Raw genomic sequence first — 12,367 nt, 5'->3', positions numbered from 1 at the left:
ATAACTACAACAAAGTGCATTCAGAACAAAGCCAATGTGCTTTAAAACTGCATAAAGATCTGCACACATGAGAGGGAGAATAGCTTATAGCAGACTTAATGATGTTACTGTAGTGGCTACAGTAAGCATTTTATATAAAAGTACTCTGTATTTTTGTATGACAACTAATAAAGAAACTTGAACTACTGTCATAATTCACGGCGTTCTAGCCTACATGAAAGGACTGTTGTATTTACTACATCTCCCGTGACTATTAGCGGGGGATGACGTAGCTTTAAGAGAGACTAGTGAAAGAGGACCGGAAGCCTTGTTAGCTAGCTTAACGTTAATCAAAAAGGTTTTTAACCGCGACGGGCATATAGTAATGGTGAGGATATAAAGCATGTTAAAGACGCATTTATTGGACGCGTTGCGCGCAGAGTTTACATAGAAACAGCGCGACTCCCGAGTCCCAAGACGAGTTATCACAGGCTGCAGAACGCAGGACTGAAGAGCTCACGTTGCACATGTAATGACTGAAGCCGCGTTTTGATGACATCATCACAGCAACACGCGTTAGGTTTAGGGATGGGTACCGAATTCGGTACTTTTGAGGTACCGAACCGAAACACGTCGGTACTACCGAGTATCGAATCAAGTGAGCCTTTTTTTTTTTTTTTTTTACTTTTTTCTTTTCATGTCAACGTTCACACGCACAATATATGCTTACCTAGGATTTGACTTGATTCAACAACAAAGCAGTCGGAGCAATGACAAGCCGAAAACTGTCGAAATTGTAGTTATTTGAAGTTTGGATTTTTTTTTTACGACTGAGGTAGGTAAATTAAATTTCTTGAGACTAAAGTACCGAAAAAAGGTACCGTTGGGTACCGGTATCGATTCACAGGTACCGGTACCGGTATCGGTTCAAATGTGAAAGGTACCCATCCCTAGTTAGGGTACAGGTTGTTTCTGTTCTTTGACATTCGGTGATATATTTTCGGTGAAAAAACTCTTTCGGCCAAAAGCCGAAAGGCCATTCTCGGCCGAAGATTTTCGTGGCCGAATATTCGGTGCATCCCTACTGTGTATGAATGTCTGTTCTAGGCTATATGCCGTAAACTATCATTAATTTGATCTCCGAGACAGCCCCTTGTCAATCTAGCACCAATTCCACCTCACACACAGAGAGAGAGAGAGGGTGTGTGTGTTAGGGATGTGCATCTCCATCACTGAGGCCGATGCGATGCGCATCACGATACAAACTTTTTTTTTTGTACATTTTAAAGTTAAATGCATCAATCTGGTGCACTTTGAGAGCAAAATAAAGAGGCTAGATCTATGATGAACTTTGTGCTCAAAACACAAAATCGACTAGACTAGTGCTTCCCAATCCTCTCCTCGAAGCACCCCAGCCGTTCAATGTATTTGTTAAATTCCACCACCAGCACACCTGATTCAACTTAACTAGCCCTTTATTAGTTGAATCAGGTGTGCTGGTGGTGGAATTGAACAAATACATGGAATGGCTGGGATGTCTCGAGGAGAGGTTTGGGAACCACTGGACTAGAGCATACATTTGAGCCATCAAAGAAATGAAGCAAAAGTGGTTACCTGTGTTGAACTGGTTTATTTTTTAGAAAAACTATTACGACTACTACCACTGCCAATACTACTGATACATCCCTATTGGCAAACTTTATATTTAAAAAAATACAAAAATATATATATATACACGGTATATATATATATATTTATTTTTTTAAATATAAAGTTATTATTATTATTTTTTATAATTTTTTTTTTTTCATTATACAACTGTGCCGGGACTAATTAGACTGTGGCGCCACAGTCTAGGTAATTGATGGGAAACCCTGGATACATTTGAAGCACCGGGCGATGCGATACGATTCACCCCTATTGAGATACAGTTAACTGTTCGATACGATTTGATTCAACATAATGCGATACGATGCGATTCAACACGATGCAAAATAATGATAAAATTGTATGGTATGACAGGATTTGATTGTATTCCTTATATGCAGCTTATATTATTAAAAATAAAATCTACTGTAAGACAATTTATATAAAAACTCTTGGGTGCCTTTTGCACAGTACCGTGTTTTCTATCCACTTTAGCTAAAAACACACACACAATTTATATATACACACACTACCGTGAGACAATAATAATCACACACAAAGGGATAATGGCTTATAGCAGACTTAATGATTTTATAATATTTCAGATAATGAAATTAAATGTTTATCATCAACTATCCAGTTAGTATTTATATTATAACGTTTGGCCACTTTAAATCAGAGAGAGAGAGAGAGAGAGAGAGAGAGGGAGAGAGATGACCACACCATGATGGCATTTTGTCAACACAGTCGCAAAGCAGTATATGTACTTTTACCCTCGAAATTGCGTGTGAGTATTTTCCAGAATAATAACTAAACAGCTTGCTATACTTATTATTCTACTAATCATAGTATACCATTCACATACATCTCTCCCACACAGCAGCACCGACCTAGATATGCTTTGTCATATCACAATGGTTTGTCCCCTCTCTCTCACCGTCAGCTCCTACGTAACGTACCCTGGCGCTGCGTGCGCGCGGCCGCTCTGCCCGGCATTGATCAGCCATTGCTCCAGCGTGGCCGGATTTGCGTGCTCTCCTCCAGTAGGTGGGGTTGCTATGGATACCTGCCGTTTGCAGTGAGCACTCTGCATTGCTCTCACACACACACACACGCACACACGCACGCATCAAGGGCTAAAAATAGAGGCCTGGCATTGCTGGCTCTGAACGGACTCACTCTCTGAATATTGATCATCATCTGACTGGCTCACTGAGAAGAAACCCAACACTACAGAAAGAGATTGATGAGAGGGGGCAAGCTGGGGCTGGAGTCCCAATTATCTATTTTTTTTTTGATCCACTTTTTCTCCCATTTTTCCATATTTTCTCCCATCCCAATTTCGTATCATCCAATTCAACCCTCCCCTGTCACGAGCGCTGTTTCTTGCCTCCCACAAGCCGGCTGCAATGTGGACTAAGTCATACATAGCACAAGTCCCCTCCGGTACTTGAGGTAACAGCAGTCGCATCTTTTCACCTGCGCAGCTCGATCTCTCAGTGGCGAGGAGTAACGCGTGGGAGGCTCACGCTGCCCCCGACACTTCCTGATTCTACTGCGCAGGCGCACCAACCGACCTGTAGGAGTCGCTTGTTCACAACGTTCGATCCCCACCCTTCAGTTTTCCCTCCCCGTAATACGGCCAATGTGTATTACTGCGGACGACCAGCCAAACTGAAAAACAATGTGGAGAGCTGGATTCGAACACGCGAATCCTAGCGTCTCCACACTGGTGGCGAGTGCCTTGCCCACTACACCACCTAGCCGCCCAAGTCCCAATTATCTATGTTCAATCAGTGCAAAGCATGCACTGCAAATTGTCTGCCAATGATGGACCAATCACCTCAGTGATTTCTTAATAGGTTGGATATGACAGCCTTCTAGTACCAATTCAGTTGATTGAATATTCAAGAAGAAAATTCCCCCTTCCTGATTTGATTGAAATTAAAGTTAATGGAAGCGCTGCACTGTACTCCTCCAAATGAGGATGGTGTGGATTGATATAGAGATCATGGTTGATTTCCATAATAAGATGAATCAAAGTTGTTGTGTGTTGACTTGGCTGGTGTTTCTCATTCTATTCTGGGTGCTGTGCAACCAATCCTATTGATGTTGGGTGTCGTCCACTTCATTGACATGGTCTTTTTATCTTGCGATGTTGAAATAAAGATTTGTGTGCCTTGTGGTGTTAAATTGAAGTGAGACACTTTTCCTGAGTATAACTTGATATTCATTCTCTAGAGCCACTCATCCTTTTCATTATTTTTTATTTGAATTGAACCCAGTCACAGAGAGCAGCGTGAAGTGGTCACCGTGCAATTATTTGGAAAGGAATCATCTTACACTTAACTGGATATTGTGTCCTTGTTCCTTATTAGTCGAACTTCTCCTAAACACGGCCATTTTAATCCGTGAATTCCTTATGCTCCCTTCTACTGATGTGGTTGTTCAGTGTGTCTCCCCTGAGCAGCCAGGTGCACTGACTCTCCTTACTCCAAAGGTCACTCTCGCAGCACTAGATTAGGGCCATGGACCATTAACCTAATATCCGTTGTAGAGACACGAGGGCTGGGCGATATAATTATTATTATTATTTTTGTGACCTGCAACAGGGCAGTTTTAAAACCAGAGAGACAGTGGACAGACTTGTCTTTCTTGCCTGCAACTTAAAGTAATAGCTTTGCTTGTCCAAATGACAATACTGACCAAATTGAGATTTATTTTGCTCTTGTCCATTTATTTTGTTTGCTTTCTAATTTAAAATACAGTTTGAAACCATCTGTACACAGTAGGCTATGTGTGCTAGCAGAGCTAGTCTGTGCGGTGGTTTGTCCACCAAAAAAGCGCCAAAAGATAGAAAAGAAACGAGCAGAGCCAGAACTGTTCAACTCCCCTGGAGCCACAGCCAGCAGAGAAGCCTGTTTACTTTAGCGAGAGACGACACCGCGGCGCAAAGGAGGAGGAAGAGCTGCGGATTTTAATCGGCAGGAGAGAGAGAGCTCAAAGCTATATATAATATAATAGCCCCGTGGTGCGGTCGGAGGCAGCTCAAACTACCTGTGTTGTATTAAATTAATTGATTGATGTTTAACGTGTCCCTGTGTCCTGTCCTTTCGACTAGCACGTTGTCTGTATTTAACGTTACCACTGTCTATTGTATTTAGTTGGTTAGCTATTAAGCTAATGTTGATAGCAAAGCATCAACGCTAGCTCGCTGGCTACAGCTCAACACCAGCCATGGGGATACTATTTACTAAACGATGGAGGCTTTTTAATCATCAAGGTAAGAGAGGATTTGTCATGATCAACTGAAGGCGTATGCTATGGAACAGTATGTGCTTGGCTACTACTTGGGTTTTCAGAAAAAGTACATTTAACTGTAAAAGCCTGATCAAGCTCAATAGCTTCTGTAACTGTAAGGGAGATGTCAATCTGTTGTCGACAGTGGTTGTGATGTTGGCTGAGTTTGCACATGCGGGTTAAGGGAGAGGTGGGCTATCGCGTCAACGGTTCAGGAAAATACTTGTATTGCTTGTAAAGACGGCGACGCAAGGGGAGCGTCTTCAGAATTGCGCACTCTGGAAGCCGGTTTCAGAAAATAGCGTCTTCAGGCTGCCAGAACGCAGTTCCGTGTGGATGAAAGGTGCATATGATCAAATACTTTGACTGATACGACCGAAATCGGTTTCGTCTGGACATGGCCTTAGTCTTTTATCTTATCGGCAGCAGTAGTTTTTTATTCCTAGTCTCTTATCCGCAGTAGTTTTTATTCCTAGTCTCTTATCCGCAGTAGTTTTTATTCCTAGTCTCTTATCCGCAGTAGTTTTTATTCCTAGTCTCTTATCCGCAGTAGTTTTTATTCCTAGTCTCTTATCCGCAGTAGTTTTTATTCCTAGTCTCTTATCCGCAGTAGTTTTTATTCCTAGTCTCTTATCCGCAGTAGTTTTTATTCCTAGTCTCTTATCCGCAGTAGTTTTTATTCCTAGTCTCTTATCCGCAGTAGTTTTTATTCCTAGTCTCTTATCCGCAGTAGTTTTTATTCCTAGTCTCTTATCCGCAGTAGTTTTTATTCCTAGTCTCTTATCCGCAGTAGTTTTTATTCCTAGTCTCTTATCCGCAGTAGTTTTTATTCCTAGTCTCTTATCCGCAGTAGTTTTTATTCCTAGTCTCTTATCCGCAGTAGTTTTTATTCCTAGTCTTTTATCCGCAGTAGTTTTTATTCCTAGTCTCTTATCCGCAGTAGTTTTTATTCCTAGTCTTTTATCCGCAGTAGTTTTTATTCCTAGTCTCTTATCCGCAGTAGTTTTTATTCCTAGTCTCTTATCCGCAGTAGTTTTTATTCCTAGTCTCTTATCCGCAGTAGTCTCTTCTCTGGAGGCGCCAGACTCATCACCAGGAAGTGTCTAATTACATCTGCCGAGGTGCGAACGCACTCAGAGACTCTTTTAATTATACCTCTCGCCCACCCGCTTTGTCTCCCCACCCCAGACGTGCACTCCAGACAGCTGAACGCATTAAAGATTTTGAGAGAAGGGGGGGATTGCAATGAGTGGGGGTCTGGGCGATGTTGAAATTGGGAATTTCAGCTTCATTAGCGAGGAAGTGTAAATTGATGAACTCCTTATTTCGTCTTGGCTCTCCATCAGAGTTGTGTGTCTGTCATGAGTGGTAATGACTGAGGGGCGTGGTGGAGAACTGCACCATGCTGGAGTAGCAGGGGGTTAATGGACTACTAGCTTAAGGCTGTTCCTAGTAAAATGCTGCCAGTGGCAGGTGGCCCTCCTTGGTAAAAGGAGGATTCGAGTAGTAAGTCATATGCAAAGTGAGGTTCAGTTGTAACTGTTTAATGATTAGGATAGAGAGATTACATTCACAATATGAAATACTTGTGATATTAAAGTATATCACAAGTATACTGGAATACGGCTGTTCAGGGTAGGGAATTAATGGGGATTTGGGGCAAAACTGCCCTTGAAAGTGCAGAAATGCCCCTGAAATAGAAGTCATGGGTGCAAAATGGTGATGTCATTATGATGATGCTACATTTGGTACCCTAGGTGAGATTTCAGACTGGTGTACCCACTACAACCTCGAAAAGACAGGAATTTGGTTGTATCACCACCAGGTTACTGCCTGTTATTTACAGTATAGATTCATCAAGATTAGTCACAGATGATTTTGATACCACTAGAACTTCAGTTCAGTTATTTTTTATTTCGGGCTTTGGACACATAACAACGGTCATTCCATAAATCGTCAACGTTTTACCAGCTGCCTGCTATTGCAGGTTGCAGCATTGTCCAATTGTCCGAAAAGGGCTAGGGAGAAGCACTAGGCTTGTCGCGCCCTACCCCTGAAGACTTACGTTTCTTTTCTTTTTGTTTTTTCATTTACATGCATACATAGTAGTACATACATATAGTACACATAATACACATAATCCAATAAGGGCACGGTTGGTATGAAAGTGATGGTGACGTCTTATAGTATAATATCAGTGTTTCCCCTGAAAATAAATTCAGCAGCGGTGCTATGCCTCTAAGGGGGTCCGGAGGCATGTCCCCCCGAACGAAACCTCTTTTTATTTTTTACATTTTAAAGTTAAATGCATCAATCTGGTGCACTTTGAGAGCAAAATAAAGATCTATGATGAACTTTGTACTCAAAACACAAAATCGACTAGACTGCAGTGCTTTCTCCCTGCAGCCTTTTCCTCAGGTCAGTCTTTTACATTAAGCACCCCCACAGCCCAAATGAAATGATAAATAAAAAAAAAAAATAATAATAATAATAATATTATATATATATATATATATTTTTTTTTATATAATTTTTTTTAATAGTCTAGTTCAGCGGTTCCCAAACTTTTTTGGCCATGAACCCCCTGTCACCTCGCGACCTAGCTGACGCACCCCCAATGCCCAACATAAAAAAGACAACAGTGTCTATTCATAGGCGCACTAAAGGCATCAGGTTTAATCCAATAAGAACACATAACAAAGTGCAGTAGGCTTATGAGCTCTCAAATTCACAAAAATTGGGAGAATAATATGTTACCAATTAAACAGTATCCTCACACAACAATTAACCAGCTATATCAATAAGCAGCAGTTATTAACGAAAATGTAGGTAACACCAGTCATTTTACTCAAATTGCAACAAATAAAATACTTCACCACACGAAAGAACAAAATGAGAATTACTGGCATATAGGCTCAGAAACAGATTGGCCAAAAAGCTAAAACAAAACGCATTTTCATGGATTTTCAAGTGCAGTGGCCTGCAGAAAGAGAGAGCGAGGGGCAGAGAGAGGGAGTGGAAGGGAGAGAGAGAGAGAGAAAGACAGGATTATTCCCAGTATGCCTGAGATTAATCATTGCGATTGCTTTTGCTTGGGTTTATGTTGTTTTCTCTGTTATGTGGAATCATGTTCTACCAACCTGCGTTTAATTTTAGATGAATATATTAAAACCAGCACGAACCTGGTAGCAATAATAATATTGATGGTTAATTGCTTACACTCGTTAACCGGACGGGCCGTTACAGACTCTAGCACACTTCGCGGCACTTTGCCATCGTCTCTCGGCTTAAAGGATAACTCCACTATTTTGGGAAATTAGCTTATTTAACATCTTCCCTGGAGTTAGACAAGAAGATGCATACCTTTTTTGTCTCTGTGCGTGCATTTTAGCTTTGGGAATAGATGCTCCGTTAGCATAGCTTAGCTTCATCACTGGAAGTGGGGGAGGACAGTAGCCTTACAGTGCCTTACAGTGTATTGCAAGGTCTGACATTGACCAAACTTGATATGCATGACCTTGGTGGGCTCTAGGTCAACTCCTGAAAAGGGGGTCAATGTCAGACCTTGCAATCAAAAGTTAGGGGCGCACTGAAATTATGGCAAGGGTTATTAGCCCCCTAACTTTTGATTGCAAAGTCTGACATTGACCCCCTTTTCAGGAGTTGACCTAGAGCCCACCAAGGTCATGCATATCAAGTTTGGTCAATGTCAGACCTTGCAATACACTGTAAGGCACTGTAAGGCTACTGTCCTCCCCCACTTCCAGTGATGAAGCTAAGCTATGCTAACGGAGCATCTATTCCCAAAGCTAAAATGCATGCACAGAGACAAAAAAGGTATGCATCTTCTTGTCTAACTCCAGGGAAGATGTTAAATAAGCTAATTTCCCAAAATAGTGGAGTTATCCTTTAATGCGACGGATGGGCCTGCATCTTCAGTTCAGTTCAGTTCAGAGTTTTTATTTGCCACATGGAATAATACAATCATAGTTTCTTCATTAAAAAATCATAAATAGCCATTCCATGGACAAAAGGAGCAGGAAGAAGAATAAATCTTATAATTACCTGCCCCTTATTCCTAAACTAACATGTAGTTTCTTAATGGTCGGCGTATAACCTTATTTACACAAATAATCATTTATACCATTATAAAAGAAACACAATCCACAGTTAAACAAGAAAAATTTAAATAATAATAATAATGATAAAGAATAAAAAAGAAAAGAAAGAGAAGAGAAAAAAAAAGATCTCACTATTCAGATCACATTTTGATTTTCATACTGACTAAATTTTTTTTTTTATAATTTTTTTTGAATTGATAAACACTGTTACATCCCTTAAGCTCGCTATGGAGAGAATTCCATAACTTTACACCAATAACTGAAGGACACATCTGTTTAAGTGTGGTACGTGCAAACTGATGTTTAAAATTGTATTTTCTCCTACTTAACTCACTTTCTAAATGAAAAAGATTTTGTAGTTTTTCTGGCAGTGTATTATTTCTTGCCCTAAACATAATTAACATTGTTTGAAACTTAACCATGTCTTCAAGTTTAATTATTCTAGATTTAATAAATAATATATTTGTGTGTTCTCGATAACTCACTTTATGTGTGATTCGTACAGCCCTCTTCTGTAGTATATATAATGGTTTTATATTGGTCCCATAAGTATTCCCCCATACTTCAACACAATAACTGATATAAGGTGAGATGAGTGAGCAGTAGAGTGTTCTCATTGCCTCATACTCTAACACATCCTTTACTTTATTCATAACAAAAATACTCTTGGACATCTTTTTTTTAACGTGTGCTATGTGCGATTTCCATGTTAATTTATCATCCATAATCACACCAAGAAAACGAAATTCATTAACTCTCTCTATATCAGCTCTATCTATGGTCAGTACTATATTTTCATCTAGTTTTCGATTGCCAAAAATCATAAATTTAGTTTTTTTCAGATTCAGTGATAGCTTATTTACATCAAACCATTTCTTTAGCTTTGTCATTTCATACACAATATATTCAGCTAGTTCCTTTAAATTATTTCCAGAACAAAAAAAATGTGTATCATCAGCAAACAAGACAAACTGTAATAGTTTTGAAACATCACAAATATCATTAATATATAAAAGAAAGTTTGGGCCCCAAAACCGAACCTTGCGGTACCCCACATTCAATCTTCATGAGCTCAGATTTGACATCTGCCAACTGCACATATTGTTGCCTATTGTGGAGATAACTACTGATATCTGTGTACAAAGCTCTGCGAAGTTTGGTGATTTGGCAATTGAAGACAGTTGAATGCGCAAGTCCTTCTCAACATCATGCAGTCTGGCGATATTTAGCTTTGCCAGGTATGCTGTCATTGCCTCGGTCCAAAAATCCACAAGTGGCTTTCGTTTGAACCGCAGCAGCAGCGCTCCATCAGATGGTCGATCAGCTATTGCTGCGGTTGTAGTGACAGGAGGGGAAACTTAAAATGGGTTGAATCCACGTCTGAGATGCATCCATAGGTGGGAAATATAATGTCCGTAGCTGCTCAGTGAGTTGGTTGAAGTGTTCTGTTATTAGGCTGTTTACAGGTTTACCCATGACAACTTCGTTTCATCTCCAAGAACGCATGAAGTGTGGAAACACACTAATAATAATATACGCTTAATATACGCTGCCACAATAATAACGCACCGGTCCCCGTCACGTGCCTATGGCCTTTTGGCAGGAAGTAAAGTGGATTTTGGATACATATTTTTTTTATTATTATTACTCACACGTACATTTTTTATTGAAAAGTTTTGTAAATTTCATGATTTACACAGTGAAAATCCCTATTTGAAATAATGTATCTTAGTTATATTTATTAGTAAAATAACACCATAGCACCGCCATTAGCCTTTTCATGTCACGCACCCCCAAGAGGGCTCAGCCTCTCGCGCACCACAGTTTGGGAACCGCTGGTCTAGTTCATAGCAGCGCCGCTGCTGAATGCATATAGGGCAAACACTGAATATTATAATATTAGTGTAGCCTAATCTTTAACTGCAACTGTGAAGAAAACCCCCATTGGTTTAAACAGATTGAAAAAAATTCGAATGTTGATTTAGAATTCGAATGTCAACATTATGATCAAAGCTTCGATGCATTCGGTACAGCCCTAGAGGAGATACACATTATTTTCAGGTTGGTTTTCATCACAGGTTTTTTGAAGTTCAATGGTCCTCTGAGGTTGTATCCCCCCTCTTTATCCAGAAATTTGCTTCTTACATTTACCGGTAATTGATTATTTCTTGCTTTGTACATAACTTGCAGAGTTTTAAAGTTTACCATATCAATGAACTTCAAAATGTATGATTGTAGAAACAGTTTGTGTGTGTGGTCCCAATATCCTGCATTGTTTATTACTCTTATTGCTCTTTTTTGTAGGATAGTCAATGTATTTATGGTTGTTTCGAACTAGAACTTCATATGATCATGTCAGCATTTTCCCCCCTTTCCCCTCAAATGATTTGTAGGCACCCCCTACAGGATGGCGCCCTAGACGATGGCCTATGCGTAAGGCCGGCCCCGCTATGATGTATGATAATATTCCAGGAAGTATTAAATACAAATTGTTCATGATGAGGAAAAAGCCATTGTATATGGCTCTCTGGTTTATGTTGCACATAATCTCACACACATCCAAAAACTCAGTTTTTCACACATTAATTTTGTTTTGACAGTGATGGCATTGGGGACATTGAATCCTTGTGCTGTGCCAAGTTATTTAAAAATGTAAACATCCTCCACTTTTCATGTAAAGAAAATGGCTCAAGCTCATCAAAACATGACAAGATGGCATACAGGTCATGCTAAATGTGGTTGTCAAGGTGTCACCAAGGTAGGCGGTGCTTGGGATTGGTCGATCGGTACGGTTGGTTAATTGAATATACTGGGTTGTTTATTACAATGGGATGGATTCACGTGAACGTGCCTTGTTCTTCCCTCTCAGGTTGAACTTCAAAGAGCCAGAGGCGGTGCGTGCGCTGACGTGTACCCTGCTGAAGGAGGACTTTGGCCTGACCATCGAGATCCCCCTGGAGCGCCTCATCCCCACCGTCCCCCTGCGCCTCAACTACATCCACTGGGTGGAGGACCTGGTTGGGGGCCAGGGCAAGCCACGCAAAGGCATCGACATCGGTATCTATTCTATTCACACTGTCCTTGTCACCGCATGCACTCCAGAGCTACAGGGCTTCAAAGAAACTGGAGCCATTTCTCTTGCTATGCATAATGACTACTTTACCCAGAAAGCCCCCCACTTAACACCTTCCAGTCTGAGAGCAGCCATTGGCGTTGTGTGACCCCGCTTCTATCCCCAGGCCATCAGGATGCTCAATGACTCTATGCAACACTAACCCAACCATCTACACACATCCACAAGCACATTCTCAGGGGCTCAT

General features: G+C 40.6%; 1 protein-coding gene across 2 annotated transcripts in view; it reads left to right on the top strand.

Annotated features, from left to right (window-relative positions):
- The window catches only part of mettl16 (methyltransferase 16, N6-methyladenosine), a 187,463-nt gene that overhangs the window by 26,513 nt on the left and 148,583 nt on the right, over window positions 1–12,367 (top strand). For both annotated transcript variants that reach the window (XM_084318519.1, XM_084318518.1), the window contains exon 3: window positions 11,917–12,104. In XM_084318519.1, the coding sequence (XP_084174645.1) occupies window positions 11,917–12,104 (188 nt within the window). The remainder of the gene's footprint in view (window positions 1–11,916; window positions 12,105–12,367) is intronic.

The sequence above is a fragment of the Notolepis coatsorum genome (assembly GCF_963971535.1).
Source record: "Notolepis coatsorum genome assembly, chromosome: 1".
Taxonomy (NCBI): Eukaryota; Metazoa; Chordata; class Actinopteri; order Aulopiformes; family Paralepididae; genus Notolepis; species Notolepis coatsorum.
Note: the sequence above shows the minus strand (reverse complement) of the source record. Positions and strands in the feature narration are given on the sequence as shown.